Below are 16,748 nucleotides of genomic sequence, written 5' to 3'. Positions count from 1 at the left end.
CAGAGGCGCAGGGCAATCAGGGGATTGGGGAGCTCCCCCCTATCAGGCACAGAGGAGGGCTGATCAGGGGGTTGGGGTGCCTTCCCCTGTCACGAACAGAGTAGGGCGGATAGGGAGGTTGTGGCCCCGCCCCCTGTCACACACAGAGCCGCAGGGCGATCAGGGGGTTTGGGCGCTGCCCCCTGTCATGCTGATCCCGGTGCCGGGAGCCTCGCTGCTCCGCTGATCCCGGTGCTGGGAGGCATATTACCCTTTTACTATATAGGATAGAGGCCTGGTGCATGGGTAGGGGCTGGCTGGTTTGCCCTGAAGGGTGTCCTGGATCAGGGTGGGGGTCCCCACTGGGGTGCCTGGCCAGTCTGGGTGAGGGGCTGAGGGCTGTTTTCCGGCTGGCGAGTGACTAAAGCTTCCAACCGCTCCTTGTTTTCTTCTCTTTTTTTTTTTTTTTTTTTGGGCCAGCTTTAGCTCTGGGGCCTCGCTGCTGAAAACATAGATACAATGTTGCGGTCCGAGCCCGGCTGAATGGAAGCCCTTTTCTGGGGTTTTGTTTAGCTTCTTATTTGCAACATAGTATATAGTTGCTTAGAGTTGCAACTGAGAGGCCGGCAAGTGAGGCGGTGAACGTTGGAGTCTGCAGCAAGCAAGCCTCCCTGCTCGCTTCAGTGCCTGGCTGCCGGCTGCCATCTTGGCTGACAGTTAATTTGCATATACTCACTGATTAGCCAATGAAAAGGGTAGCGGTCGTACGCCAATTACCATGTTTCTCTTTTATTAGTGTAGATTATTGGGACAACTAATGACACTTGGAATATGGATCGTCAGTTTGATAAAAGTACTGAGTCAGTGTTAATTTCCTGAATTTGAAAACTGGCCTGGCCGGCATGACTCAGTGGTTGAGCGTTGACCTATGAACCAAGAGGTCACGGTTCAATTCCCGATCAGAGCCCATGCTGGAGTTTTGGGCTCGATCCAGTGTGGTGTCTACAGGAGGCAGCCAATCGATGGTTCTCTCTCATCATTAATGTTTCTATCTCTCTCCCTCTCCCTTCCTCTCTGAAAGCAATGGGAAAAAAAAAAGGAAGAGACCTGTACTGGGGTTATGTAAGAGAATGTCCTTGTACTTTGGAAACACATTTTGAAGACTTAGCCTAAAGGGAACATGATAGGTAACATACTCTCAAATAACTAAAAACAACAACACATAATACATTGTATTTACATATACAGAGAGAGCAGTGGTTCTCAAAGTGGGACCCCTGAAGGAGCATTAGCATTACCCAGGAACTTGCTAGAAATACAAATTCTTGGGCCCCACCCCAGACCTACTAAAATCAGCTGTCTGGGAGTGGGCCCAGCAGTCTATTTTAACAAGCCCTCCAGAGGATTGCACACTAAAGTTTGAAACCCACTGATACAGAGAGGATGATAAAACAAATGTAGTGAAATGTAAAAATTGGTAAATCTGGGGAGAGGTATATGGGATTTCTGTACTATTATTGAAATTTTTCTGTATGTTTGCAATTGTTTCAAAATAAAAATTAACAATAACAACAACAAAAAGATTGCCCTGGGGTAATTTATGTACAGATGTGGAAAGGAAGAGACTGTGGAGGTAAGGAGGCAAATCACTGGATTTTTACACAGGAAGTAAAGGGATTCAGAACTAAGGTTGCTGCAGCTCCAGTGTAGAGTGAGGAGCGCTGTTTGCACGGTCTTCAAACGAATCTTCTTGTAGAAAATATGGACACCAAACCTACTGACCTGAATAGGAGAGTCCAGCAATCATTATAAAGAGGTCTTCTTCAGAAAAGCTTTCGGGAAGCATGAGGAAAGCAGCAGTCACAGCACTCTTCAGATTTTTATCTAGGGCTGCCCTAAGAGCCACATTCTCATTCATTGCTATGATTTTCACCTGAAAAAAGCAAAACATTCAGAAGAAAAATTCCAGAAGAGTATTGCTCAAGGTAAAGGGTTATGCATGCAATGGAATTGGCCCAAACTTAGCCCTGAAGATCTTGGAATATTAGGTCAGTTGATACAAAATAATTATTATTATAATAAGCAATCCCAGAACCTCTTGTTTTGTGCCAAAATCAGAGAAATCATGACACAGGGGGGGAAAAAAACACACTCCAAAATAAATATTTATCTTAGATGGGTTTTGAAAAAGAAGTCAGTAGAAATGAAATAAATGTCCTTTGGGAAATGTAACATTTATTTTATAATCTCATTGTTCTTCACTTAATTTTATGGTAGACAAAGGCAAAATTTTACTCCTTTATTTAAAACTCAGCTCTTCTGTTATCCATGCATAACGTGTGTAGCTCATGCTCTATTTCAATCTGATTTTGACTAAGGAAAAAGAAAAAAAATAGCTACTATAGAAAGAGCATGCGTTTTGGGTATAGGTAAGGCCTCAAGTCCAGGTATTTATTAGCTGTGGGCAAATTACTTAACTTCTCATCTATAAAATGGGGATTACAGACATGCGTCACAGAATTGTTACAAAGATCAAATGAGATAATAAATGTAAACTGCCTAATGTACTAGTGCAGGAGTCCTCAAACTTTTTAAACAGGGGGCCAGTTCACTGTCCCTCAGACCGTTGGAGGGCCGGACTATAGTTTAAAAAAAAAAACTATGAACAAATTCCTATGCACACTGCACATACCTTATTTTGAAGTAAAAAAACAAAACAGGAACAAATACAATATTTGTATTTGCATGTGGCCCGCGGGCCGTAGTTTGAGGACCCCTGTACTAGTGAATGCCTTGATTAATAAAACAAAATTTTCTTCTGAATACATAGCAGAAGCTACTGTCTTTGACTTTCCCCAAATTCACGAAAATATAAATTGCTTTAGTCTATTCTGAGAACCTAGGTTTTAAAGACTGCACTGAAGTTAAGAGAATGTGTTCAATCACAGTTCTATCTCTTACTAGCTCTGTGACTATGGGTATAATTCCTTAAAATGGGGTTAATAACAGAATCAAGCACATAAGGTTGTTGGGAAGATTAAATGAGATATTACATATGAACCCTTAGCAAAAGTGAGCTTCCTTACGTGCTTCTTGGTGCATACTGCAGGAGTTCCTCTGGGCCAGAGGTTCTCACCTTCAGCAAGTACTAGAATCACTTAAAGGGCTTGTTAAAGCATATTAGGCCCATCCTCCAGAGTTTCTGATTCGGTCGGCCTGGATGAGGCCTGAAAATGTACATTTCTAATAAGTTCCCAGGTAATGTTGGTGCTGCCGGTCCAGGAATCACATTTTGAGAACCACTGCTGTAAGGTATATACTTAGAAGTAGAATTGCCAAATTATACCAATTTATACTCCTGCCACAATTTTTTAAAACCATCATGCTCCTTCTGAATGATTTTCTAAATAAGGAAAGGGTCTAGAAGTCCACATATCTCAAATGTATCCACCATCTCTAAACCATTTACTGCTGGCAGCAAATTTTCCTCCTATTCTAGAAGACATGGCTTAAGTTGCCTTTTATTTGTTGAATAGAGATAATTTTTGACAAAATTAAGATGGTCATAAAAGACACATACATATAAGAAACTCCAAATTAAAATTTTATTAAGACAGCAAGGAAAGAGACTGATGTGTATCTCAAAGTATAATATATTTTTAAAATTTAATCATAAAAAATAACTATTTTACAAATCAGACTTAAAAACCTAACTTCTATCTTTTACTTTCTTTTTTCCTAATGGAACATTTATAACATAAAAACCTCTCATATGTTAGGTAAGCCACTCTATTCTAAATACTACTACCTCCTCCCTTGTAATTACAAGGACTTAATAGCCCTTAATTAAGCCTTTCGGCACTTGGGTGAGTTTAATATTATTGCAATCATCTGCAGAAAAGTAAAACCAAGGAGCAGCCCAGCAGCAGGACTTGCCCAAGGTTGCATAATGAGTTGATGGCAAAATCAGGGTAACACCCTTATGCTTGGCAAATCCAACTCTAAATATTTTGAATTATTCTCATGCATTCAGTTAGGGATCTGCTCTGGTTAATTTCTTTTCTTTAAAGGTTATTAAAACAAATGTTAAGGTCCTATTAATAACTAACAATAACATGGTTATGTCTTGAATAACTTTCCTAAACTTTTTATTCCATATAGAACCATGGATGTAGGAAGGTAACCTCCTCATCTTACTCATGGGGAAGCCAAGGCCCAGAGGATTAAAAGATTTCTCCATGAGAAGCAGTGGCACACAAATGAGGATCTGGGTCCCTGATTCATTCAGAGCTCTTTCCAAAACTCTGTAAAGCCTCACTTCCAAATTCTTATTCCTCATTTACCAGGACCGCTCAATAATGCTTCACCCTATCTTTTTCTGGTAGCTTTTACAGAAACTCCATGAAAACAGAAGCTATTTTGAGATGCTAACAAATCAAAGTTGCAAAGAAATGAGTAAGTGTGAGGAAATTATTCTATTCAACGTGATACCACTTATTCTCCAAGAAAGGTGTTCTAGTTAGGTATAAAAAAGCAGTCTGTTTGCTATTTAAGGTTAAGAGAGTGTAAATAAAAGCATCCTTACTCAAAGGAAAAATGTCAATTCAGAAGACTCTGCTACTGTGCTGATCTGGTTCTCCAGTGTAAGGTGAACTAGGAACTTGTCTCAGCAGCACTGTTATTTGTTGTTCAGAGTGAAAAGCCAGTGAACTCTTGGGACACTGCCAGAGAGGCCTGGGAAAAAAAGAAAGCCCTCAGATTTGTGAATAGCTGTTTGTATCTTACTGGAAATGCCCGCATCTGAACCGCATAGATAGCATTAGCACGACTGCCAAGAAGAAAATCTTTACTGGAGAGAGGAAGGGGCAACACTTGAAGGGACTTTCAAAAGCCCAACTCGAGAGATTTGTGAGTACCTTTCATGATAGAAAAAAAGGGAAAGTCACAAGTGGTCTCCTCTATAATACAGTCACATGGAGACAGTACTTGAATTGCAAACAGTGAAGTTATAGTCACAAAGAACACAGCCCTATCTAGTGTTCAAATACCCAACCACTAACCAAATGACCCTTCCCATGGAAGTTTTCCATTCCAAATGGCCAGAAAGGTTAATTTTTCTAAATGGTTACTGCCTGAGGACCAAAAAGAAACACTGAACATTTGAGCTGGATGAAACCTTATTAATTACCTGTTGGACTACTGACTCTTCCAAAATAAGAGTGTGGTGCTTTTAAAAAAAAAATTCCTTTGGCATACACAGAGAAGAAACTTAGTTGTCTGTTAAATAAGGAAATGAATGGCTCAAACTTTGCATTTTAAAGGCTAGAGGCCCAAAGATTTGCTCACAGCTGGGCAGAGCCAAGGCTAGTGAGCCAAGTTTTCCATCTTCATTGAGGGATCTTTTATACTTCTGGGATTTTTCTATCCACAAAAAGTAAGTCAATAGCTACAATACGATGATGGTTGCAAAATTGTTTATATACTAAAAACCACTGAATTGCACATTTTATTTTATATATATGTGTATGTATGTATATATGTCTGTATGTATGTATGTGTATGTGTGTGTGTATATATATATATTTTTTTTTCCAGAGGGGAAGGGAGAGGGAGAGAGAGAAACATCAATAATGAGAGCGAATCATTGATCAGCTGCCTCCTGCACAACCTCCACCAGTGATCAAGCCCAGAGCCCCCAACAGGGGCCTCTGACCAGGAATCCTTCTGGCAACCATTCAGTGCATGGGGACGTGTCCAACCAACTGAACCACACTGGCCACGGAGGGAAATGTCCATTGTCTAAAGAAAGGTACTCCTTTATATTTCTCTTTTTTTATTAATAAAATTTATTTTTTAGAGCAGTTTAAATTCACAGCAAAATTAAATGGGAAGTAACCCGGCCAGTAACCAAGAGGATGCTCATTCGATTACCAGTCCGGGCACATGCCCAGATTTCTAGCTCTATCCCCAATAGGAGCCGTGCAGGAGGCAGCGGATTGATGATGTTCCTCTCTCATCAATGTTTCCCTCTCTCTATCCCTCTCCCTTCCTCTCTCTCTTAAAAAAAATCAATAAAAACATATTTTTTAAAAATGGAAATTACAGCAAGTACCTATACCCCCTGTATATTTTAAACACTTAAATTGCTAGTGATTGAGAGATTCTATTCTAGTAGCGATACCGAAGATAATTTTAGAGCTTTAGACAATGTGATTAAATGTAACTCCTTCTTTTAAAACACATAAAAACAAAGAATTCACACTCATATCCTCACAATTCTTTCCTAGGACATTTACCCATTCTTTTTATTAAAATACTACCAACTCTTTCTTTCCATCAGATTTGTTCATTTGATTAATATTTGCTGCCACCTAGAGGTAAAAATAGTTTGTTTAAAGACAGTCGTCTTGAGAATGGTTAACAGGGAGTTCCACTAGAGGGAAACTAAGAGCAGGAGTGGGTGGAAGAGTTAATTCACCCACTTATGATTTTTTTTTTAACATGTGTTATAGCCAACACTTTCAAATGATTTTAAAAGATATCCTGATTTTCTTTTGCTAGAAGCTTAATAAGCCTGAGGTCACATAGTCATTGTTATCAATAACATTTTCTTCTCCAAGTTAGCTGAGAAATGCCATTTTGCATGATATAAATGTAGCTGCTACTACTTGTCTTAAATTGTTGTTTTTATATTACCAGGATATATGGCATTTAGATAAAAATCTGAGGTCATTTCCAGTCAGTGCTTACATTCTAGGATTTTTGTGGCATTTTTAGCTTTCTAATGTCAATTTAAAAAATATATATATATACTAGTATTTGCTAACTGGTTTGGCTCAGTGGACAGAGCGTTGGCCTGGGGACTGAAAGATCCCAGGTTTGATTCCAGTCAAGGGCACATGCCCGGGTTATGGGCTCGATTCCCAGTAGGGGGCGTGCAGGAGGCAACCATCAATGAATTTCTCTCATCATTTTTCTTTCTCTCTCTCTCTCTCTCTCCCTCTCCCTCTCCTTCTCTCTCTGAAATCAATAAAAATATTTAAAAATAAATAATATAAAAATATATGTATATTTTTTATTGATTTCAGAGAGAAAGAGAGAGAGAGAGAGAGAGAGAGAGAGAAAGAAACATCAATGATGAGAGACAATAATTGATTAGCTGCATCCTGCATGCCCCCTACCAGGGATCGAGCCCACAACCCAGCCATGTGCCGTGACCAGGAATCAAACCACGACCTCCTGGTTCATAGGTTGACGCTCAACCACTGAGCCTCATCCGTAGGGCCCTAATGTCTATTTTTTTTTAATTGAAATATTTCAAGCACAAAACACAGTACAGAGAATAACAATTTCACATTCAATATCTCATTTTATCTAAAAATAACTCTGAGATGGGCAAGAACAATGGGAAATGAAAGATTTTTTCCTGAGTGTCTACTAAGTGCCAGCCATTTTAGATCTAGGCATTTCTCAAATGTCTTTTGAAGTGTGATCAGCCTTATCCATAGATGACGATGTTTCAAGGCTCAGAGAGATTAAGGCACTGGTACAGGGTCACATAGCTGGGAATATCAGAGTTGGGACCCAACAGATGTGTCTGATTCTAAAATGTCTGGTTCTTTTCTAGTATTTCTATTCTGCTTCCACTTTTCAACACCTTCTTGAAGTAGACAGGGCAAATATTGTTGTCCCCATTCTACAGATAAATTATTAGAGGTTCAGAAAGATAAAACAAGTTGCCCATGTTCACATAAATAGCTAACAAGTGGCAGGAATGAATAAGACCTAAGCTTTTCATTCCACATTCATTTTTCTTCCTGTCAAGCAACATATTTTGTAAATTAAAAAACCTGGAAAGAAAATTAATATTTATAAATTTTCAACTGCATTTTTTTTTGCTTAATTATGTGCTTTACTAGTTATCTAGCCTAGAAATGAGAAATTCATCTATATTGATATGAAATTAATTAGGTAAGCCTATTGTTTCTGAACTTTAAAAATAATGTTCTTACTGAAAAATTACATAAAGTATACAAGTCTAACAGATACAGCCTGACAAATTTTTACATATGGATATATCAATGAACTATTGCCTTTATCAAAGTTTCTGGACATTTTAATGAGCTACACCCTTAAATTTGTTTTTCTACATGGAATTTTATTTATTTTCCTTTTTATTGAATTTATTGGTGTGACACTGATTTAAAAAATTACATATGTTTTATGTGCACAATTCCACAAACATTTAAATTGTAAACCCAGTTGCAAGGCCAGAGAATCTTGACTGCCATGTATATCAATAGCGATTTGTATGACACAACCAAGTAAGCTAAAATTGTATAAATCTCTAACTTTTTGCCATAATTGACAAAAGGAGAAGCAGCATAATCACTCTTATGGGAGACATTTAACAACAATCCATGTACTGTCTTTTAGGGCCTGAGACCCTCTGACAGCACAAGGAAAATTTTTCCTTGCTGTGAGATTGGCAACTGTGACTATGTCACCTAGTTCTCAAACTATGAAAAGACCTTTTCTCAGAAAATAGACTATATATCTGCATGAAGGAGAAACATGACATTTTCAAATAGAAGTTAAAAGTTCAAGTCCTCTCCACTCTTTTCCTGTTTTGTTTATTTTCTGTTTCTTTTGAAGCCCAGGGGGACATTACCCTCTACAGCCTCCTCTAGCAGTATCCCCAATTAAGGAAGGACCCTACCACACTATCTCACCATTGGCCTGAGGAAGATAATAAAGGGGATTAGAATCCACTCCCCTCAGCATAACTACCTGGTTCATTCATTTCTTCAACAAACATTTGCTGAATGATTACTATGTGACAGGCACTGTACCAGGTACTGCTGGGATATGTCAGTGGACAAACAATGCCCCATGACACATTCTAGAAGATAAGGTGATTTGGGTCAAACTGACAGAGGCTCCACTGAAGCACTGGGCATTTCTTCTGCCATTCTCTCCAGCCCAAAAGGACTAACTTTGTGCCTGATCCATCCAGACAATTGAAGAATCTACAGAGAGAGGGCAGGAGTAATGTGGATAATATCTAGACATTGTTTGGCAATGAATTCTTAGAGAGGAAAAGGAGTCTGAAACTTAATTCTATTTCCTGGAGTTCCATCTCATTGCAATCAAAGATCAAAGTAAGGTCAGGTTCAGAGAGGAGAGGTGTCCCTAATTGTGGCAGCCAATAAAACACTCACTGGTTTTTGGAGTCGTCCAGCAATGTATAAGGTATTCCAGTTGAGGAGATCTTCAATCAAAATACTAGTGCTAATAACCCCATATTTGATAAGCTGGAAAAGAAAAGAAATGGGCATGAAAAGAAGCAAAAGACCGTATTGCTGTTTATGCAAATGAAAAATATAAAGAAATACATTTCTGCCCAGAGTAGTACCTTGATTTCCAAAGCCACTCAAAATGCCTACTTTGTAAAGTACCCATCTCTACCAAAAATATTTGCAAAGGATACGTTTCCAAGACTGATTTGTCCCCTCAGGTATATGAGATGACATGGCCACTATTTTAACTCAGACTCTTGTGATGTTAAAAGGCAGAATGGCACTTAGAGGCTATCTAGTACTGGTCCTCAATGAGCTGGAAATAAAAAATTGGTCCTTCAGCACAGATAGTTTGAGTAGCTATAATATATTTCATGCTTCTCCCTTGAGAAATAAGAAACCTGAGGCTCAGAGAGAATAAATGACAAGCCCAAGGTGGCACCATTAGTAGCAGAGACAAAACTAGGTCCCTGAATTTTAGTCTGGGCTTCCAACGTTCATTTTACCACAAAGTACAAGAAGTTTTGTTTATAATTAAAAGTTTTTACTGGCATCCATTACATGGTAAATTTCTCTTTCACTATGGACTATTCTAAACACTTATAATTACAAAGCAACATCTATCAGTGCTGAACATGGAATTATGGTCAAGCTCATGCAACAGTAATTTGTACAAACTCTGAATGCAGTTGTTCCAGGTTACAAAATCCCATTTGTTTCAACAAATACCTCTGGCCGCATTCTGTTGAACTTCAGTATCCCAATGGCCTTCTCAGGCTACAAATACCTAAGAAGTAGCTAAAGAAATTTAATTAAAAAGTACAGTCCCTTTGGCATATAATTATGCCCAAATATTTGGTTACTGGACCTTTTAATATTGTTTGAAACTACTAATTAGAGATAGGCTCAGCATAATATTCATTATGGGCAAAGAACAAAGCTACGCGCTTGGCATGACTAAAGTGCACACAGAAGGCTGTGCTGAATAACCTTCCCTCCACTCTAGCCTCAGTCTTGCAGGGAGCCTTCTTGCTGTAGGCATGCAAAAGCTTGGAGGTAATAGAACCACCACTGGCCTGGAAGTCAGGGCCTGTCACTGCCTAGTTGCCTGAGCTTATGGAAGTTATTTTCTCCATGAACCCTGTTTTTTTTTCATCTGCAAAGTGCAGGTGGAGCAGGATTGGCCCTCAACCAAAAAGGTAAATTCAGGGCCCAACGGTTATGCAGACATCACCAATAATCACAGCACAGCTTCCTGCCTAGTTCAGACAGGTCTTCAAAATCTTGCTCAGTCAGTACTCACCCTCCTGGCCTTCAAAGTGTGGCCCACTGACCAATAACATCAGCATCACCTGGGAGCTTGACAAAATTACAGAATCTGAGGCTCCATTCCAGACCAACTGAATCAGGATCTGCATTCAACAAGATCTTCAGGTGACTGCACATCAAAGTATGACTGCTCTAAGCAATCAGCAGCATTGAGCAGAGTTGGCACAGCTGGTGGAACCCGTATGTCATCCTTAGCCCAGCTTAACTCTAGGAGACTGGATTTAGTACCCGGTGGTCTTCTTAAGTTGGGATCCTGCCTAGTTCTTGGCAGCCCTCCTAGAGATTGGGCTCCTTCATATGAAAGACAGTCCAGCAGGGTTCCCGCTACCAGACAACCCTCTGCCGGGATCCGGGCATCTTACCTGCTCTCCAACAATTCATCAAGCTCCACCCACCTGCTGGCACCAAGAGGTTCCTACTACTTGGCACCACATGCTCCTAAATACCTATAATATCCTCTTCACTTGCAAACTCTTCCTGGAAGAATGTCAGTCCTTCCATATAGATAAGATTAATTTCCACTCTGGTCCTTAATGAGCCACTGACTAAACCATTGGTTCTCAAAGTGTGTTTTTCAGACCAGCAAGAAGCTTGTTAGAGAATAAATCTTTAAAGTTCTCATCACAAGAAAAAGAAAATGTAACTATGTGTGGGTATGGATACTAACTAAACGTATGGTGATCATTTCATAATATGTACATATATCCCTGTTGTACACCTAAAATTAATACAATGTTATATGACAATTATATCTCAATTTACCAAAAAAAAAAAAAAAAAAGCAAAGCCTCAAACTCTACCCCAGACTTACTGAATCAGGAACTCTGGGGTGGGGCCCAGCAATCTGTGTCTAACAGGCACTCTAGGGAATTCCGATGCACATTAATATATGAGAACCACTTGGCCAAAGGCAAAAAATAAAGCCAGTCACACTTGACCACCTTCATCTAGCAGGAGCTGGAACATTTCCTGACTGCAAGAACATACCTATTTAGCTAGTATTCTAACAACAAAGGTTAATAACAACCCAAGAGAAGACAAAGGCCAAAGTCACTTACCTTACTGTCACACACGATCAATGGATTGTAGTAAACTCCAGCACCATAGTTATTCTGGATAGAGCTGATAATCTTGGGCCCCAAAACTTTTAGGAAAGAGTAATGGCTCCAATTTTTCTTCAGGTTCTTTGAATGCCATGCAACAGGGTCATCTACTGTGAACACAAAGTCCAGCATGGCTTTCTGGGAGGTGAAGAAAAGAGAATGATTTTAATTTTAATTCCTGGAAAGGCACCCAGATAATAGTGGAAAGTTCTAAAATTTTCTGCCATTATGATTAATAAAAGACCTGGGATTTTCAAGAGAAATTTAAGCAAGTCTCTGGAACCAATGTGAGCTGTTTTCATCAATACACATTACAACAATGTTTATTTAACATTTACTGTCATACCAACACTCTTCTAAACACTTTATATATTATATATGTGTATACACACACACACACACATACACACACACACACACAGTGACTCGTTTTATCCTCAAAACAAATCATACAAGGTAGGCACTGTTACTATCCCAATTTTTTGGAAGAAAACCACAAGGCACAGACTAAGTTCCTTGCCCAAGGACACACAGCTGGCGAGCAGCAGATATAATCTGGTTCCAAATTCTGTGTGCTGAGCCACTCTTCTACACTGCCTTTCATCTAAATGTTGCTGAACATGCTCCACTTTTCTTCCAGATGAAATAACCCATGGATAAGCTCTATACAGTATTATGTAAAGGGAAATGTTAACTCTCACCCATGTGCCAACCACTCACTGAGGACCTACAATGAGCTCTGATAGATCAGGAGGTAGTAGTACAGAGCTCAAAGACTACTGAGGAAACAGACAAATCATCAGGAGATGGATTTGATAGAAGGATGCAAAATGTACTCATTTCACTCAAAACTGGGTCAACAGGAAGGAGAAACCTCCCTATAAAATTACATTTTTCAAGACTGATAGTCTGAGTCTTGAAGAATGTGCAAGACTTAAAAAGCAGGCCTGGTGGAAGTAGCAGGAAAAGCACAGGGAAAGGGAGTCCTGTTGGAGGAAAACGCTCTGTAGATATGAGAACTGGGCATGTTCTGTGTGCGGCGTTGAGTTCGCGATGGCTGGAACAGAGTGCAGGCAGGGGAGTGGTGGGAGATGAGACAAGACAGACAGGCTGGATGCCATAGTAAGAAATTCTCTTGCAGAAGAGCCTACTGGAGGGAGGAGAAAATACAGGCTGGGAAACCACATTGGAGGCCAACTGCAAGATTCCAGGTGAGGAAAGAAAAGACACTAAGGCAATGAAGGGCATAGAGACTGATCAGGCAGAGACTTAGGTGTTGGAGCCTGCAAGACTTGTTAACTGTAGGAAATGAAAGTGAGGGAAAGCAAAGGAAGGACTTTCTCTTGGAGGGAATTCTTCATCTGCTCAAAGGAAAATCTTCATGGAAAAATGAAGAGGTGGCTACAGAATCAGGAGGCTAAGGCCTGCTCTGGATTTCCCATCATGTCATCCACAAAAAACTGGATACTTAAGATTTCAGGTGGACATGTTTTTTAAAATTGTATAATTATGTTAATGTTTTAAAAAAATAACTACCTATAACCTATAATTTATACATGTATAATCTATAATTTCTCATATGCTGTCAGTTTTTTAAAAAGTATTAAAAACTAGTATAGCCTTGGCTGGTGTGGCTCAGCTGGTTGGAGCATCGTTCCATACACCAAAAGGTTGCAGGATTCCAAGTCAGGGCACATATACCTAGGTTACAGGTTCTCCCCAGTCTGGGGTGTTCAGGAGGCAAATAATTGATGTTTCTCTCTTTCTCCCCTCCCTCCCTCTTCCTCTCTCTTTAAAAATCAATAAACATATCCTCCAGTGAGGATTAAAACAACAAAAACTTGTATACGTAGAAGACACCAAATCCAAGCAACACTATAGATGGCCAGACAGATTACAGCCAGGTATCCAAATCGAGAAGACTCTATGGCAATCTGCACACTTCCATTTCCTTAGTTTATTGAAAATGACAGTGAACTGTTGGGCTGTGTAAGAACTAGAGCAAATAGCAATACAGTTCAGAACAGTTGCACACACAGAAGACAACTCTACTTGGACTTTTGTTCCTTTTACATTAATTCAGCAAACGCTCTAAAGCCCAGATAGAAAGCTTCGTTTAAACAGCTTCGTTTAAATGAAAAAATATCTGCCTGTCCCTCTTCTGCTTGTCTTGAATCTTGTCTCCACTTTGGAAGCAAACTTTATTTTCAGAGGAAAATCTGCAGTCACTAGGAAAACTGTGCCCTCACTGCTGTTGTGCTCAGCCAGCTCCGCAGTGCGATCCGGCCACATTCTAACTAGTGTTGGTCGATGTCCTGCGCCTGGGTAAACCCACTGGTCCCCCACTAACTTAGCTGACTTCACTGCACCTGTCCTGGCCCTACAACCAGTCCCTCCGCTTCCTGAAGTCACGAAGATCATCTTGTATTTTCTCCTACAGCAGTGGTTCTCAACCTTGGCTGCACATTAGAATCACCTGGGAATCTTTTTAAAATCCTGATTTCTGGGCCTCATCCTCCGGAAATTCTGTTTCTTTGTTACTAATGTCGTGGCCCCACCCCATAACAAAGAAACAGAATTTCCGGAGGATGAGGCCCAGAAATCAGGATTTTAAAAAGATTCCCAGGTGATTCTAATGTGCAGCCAAGGTTGAGAACCGCTGTCCTACAGCCATAGAGGTTCCCTCTCAAGCTCGGCTGTGCATTAGAATCACCTGGGAAGGTTTTGAAATTCTTGAAGCCCGGGCCTGCCCGCCCCACATTAAATCAGAATCTCCGCTGATGGAACCCAGGCATCAGGTTTTTTTAAAGCTTCTCTGAGAACTGCATTTTCAGCCAAGGTGCAGAACACCGAGCTAGCAGCACCTGGCAAATATTTCTTTTCTACCATCTTGCCTCTGCATCAGCTTTCCCCTCCACATAACTGCATCCCCTGCTCTGGACGGAGGTGGGCTCCTACTTGTCCTAAAACCTCAGCTCACGCCGTTGTGGGACGAGGAGCACTTTCATACGAAGTCTGTACTTGGCTGGTTGAGATGTGGAGGGCGCGGGGCAGACAGGCAGCTCCAGGGCTCTGGGTGGGATGAAAGGCGAAAGGAAACTCGTGCGACCCGGCCGATGCTCGGCGTGGGGCGGGCTCCGGGCCGGGCTCACCTTCTGGTTGGAACTGGGCCCCGCCTGGCGGTACACCCCGGAGCCATAGGCGAAAGCCAGGCTCAGCTCCTCGGGGAAGTGAGACAGGATCCTGCGGAAGGCCACCCCCGAGCTCTGCAGCGCCTGCAGCGCCATGGGCCGAGGCTGAGGCCAGGACCCTTGGCGGAGGCCAGCGGGGCGGGGAACGGACACCCGGCAGGGGGTTAGGGGTGGGGAGATGAAAGACGGGGACCGGCCTGAACGCGGGGATTCTGGAGCCGGAGATACGAGCAGGAGTGGCCAGCAAGAACCTGCGTGCGGGACGCACCGGCCAGCGGCCAACCCTGCCACGCCTCTGACACGCACACGCGCTCCCGGGGCGCAAGAGAAGGCGCCCGCCCGCGTGTGAGGACGCAAGGGCTTGCGGAGACCCCTGGTGGTCGGAGGAGCTCACTGCAGGCTGGACTTGCCGCTGGGGAAGAGTGTTTGTTGGCTGATGGCACTGCTTTTTTGTTCTCGCCTCAAACCACATTTTAATAAATGACTATAAAATCGTGCGTGGGTATTGCAGAAGATTGTTTAATGAGGTGAGTTTTCACATAGCAAAATTGTACACTTTACGTAGAATTCAATGGCATTCAGTACATTCATCATGTTATGCAACCATTATCTGTAGCCAACAACAAAAGTGCAGATTTTCAAAGTTTAGGAAAACACAAATAAAATTAAAATCACGTCCAATCCAGAGACTATCACTGTTAATATGTGGCTGTGACTTCTTCCCATTAAAGCCCTTTTCCAGTCCAATGATGGGTATGAAAGTGCTCCATAAATGGTAAAGGACTGCACCTAGGTCCTCTCATATTGGTATTTAATATTAAGGGTGGAGAAGAGATTATGCCCCCTTTGCCTTGGGCATTAATCTCACAAAAGGATGCATTAAGTGTTTTCTGTGAATAAACATGACCCCAGGTGAGAGCTCACTTCTTTGTGTAACTAGAGAAACTTGCTCAGTATCACAGGGCCATTCAGGATGTAGTTTGACTTCCAGGACAGAGACTTTTCAAATACTCTCCTTTTTCCTACGTACACTGCCTCTCAAAAATAAAAGAAGTAGTAACAGCTAGATTTGAATAATGTTGATGCATTTCACGTGAATTTTTCATGGAGTCCCTCCCCTCTGCTGTCCTGTGGGAGGCAGTGATTGCCTCCATTTTAGAGATGAAGAAGCTAAGTCGGAGAGAAAAGGCAATGTGGTTAGGATCGCATCAGCTTGTGGCAAAACTGGAGCTAAAACCTAGGTCTGGGTCCACATCCTACAATTCTACTATGTCCTGGAAGTGTTTTGAGCAGGGACCTGTTGGGCTCAAATGTTAGCCTGGTTTGGAGTGGGGAAACTGTTTCCGTAGTTTCACTATGAACTGAAGACTCCTGGCCTGGGGTGATAAAGGCTGGGGCGGGATTAATTCCATCTGAAAGATGATTATTTGAATTCAAACCTAGACCTGGCACTGAGGTTAAGTGCTGAGGATTTGAGATGCCTTGCAGGAGCTCAGGGTCTGTGGAGGAGACAGACAAACCGACCCAGAATATAAAGTACAGTATGAAGTTGGGTGCCCAGCACCCTGCAGGACCTCTGATGAGGGAGCGTTAACCAGTTCTGGGTGTGCGAGGAAAGAATGGAGGAGATTTCGCAGTGATGGCATCTGAGCCAGGCTTTGAAGGATGAGTAAGAGTTTATCAGGCAGAAGATCAGGAAGAAGAATTGATAGGATGCAGTGACAATAATAATAAATGACATTTGTTTATTTATTTACTATTCCAAGAAATCTACCTTTTTCCATCATTCCAAAAGCCCCATGAAGCAGGTTCTTCAAGAGTATCATTTTTCAGACTAGAGGACGGTG

At 41.3% G+C, this 16,748-nt stretch overlaps 1 protein-coding gene across 2 annotated transcripts in view; it reads right to left on the bottom strand.

Annotated features, from left to right (window-relative positions):
- Positions 1 to 15,184, bottom strand: part of TAMM41 (TAM41 mitochondrial translocator assembly and maintenance homolog) — a 50,753-nt gene extending 35,569 nt beyond the window's left edge. Inside the window, exons 1-4 of one of the 2 annotated variants that reach the window (XM_005870046.2) lie at positions 14,863 to 15,184; positions 11,666 to 11,848; positions 9,201 to 9,293; positions 1,762 to 1,912 (exon numbers count right to left, since the gene is read on the bottom strand). In XM_005870046.2, the coding sequence (XP_005870108.1) occupies positions 1,762 to 1,912; positions 9,201 to 9,293; positions 11,666 to 11,848; positions 14,863 to 14,997 (562 nt within the window). In that variant the 5' untranslated portion in view covers positions 14,998 to 15,184. The other variant, XM_014542744.1, reaches the window with a different exon arrangement.
- Between the last annotated feature and the right edge of the window lie 1,564 nt (positions 15,185 to 16,748).

This window comes from Myotis brandtii, unplaced genomic scaffold, assembly GCF_000412655.1.
Source record: "Myotis brandtii unplaced genomic scaffold, ASM41265v1 scaffold312, whole genome shotgun sequence".
NCBI classification, from domain to species: Eukaryota; Metazoa; Chordata; class Mammalia; order Chiroptera; family Vespertilionidae; genus Myotis; species Myotis brandtii.
This window is presented reverse-complemented; position numbering and strand designations above follow the sequence as displayed.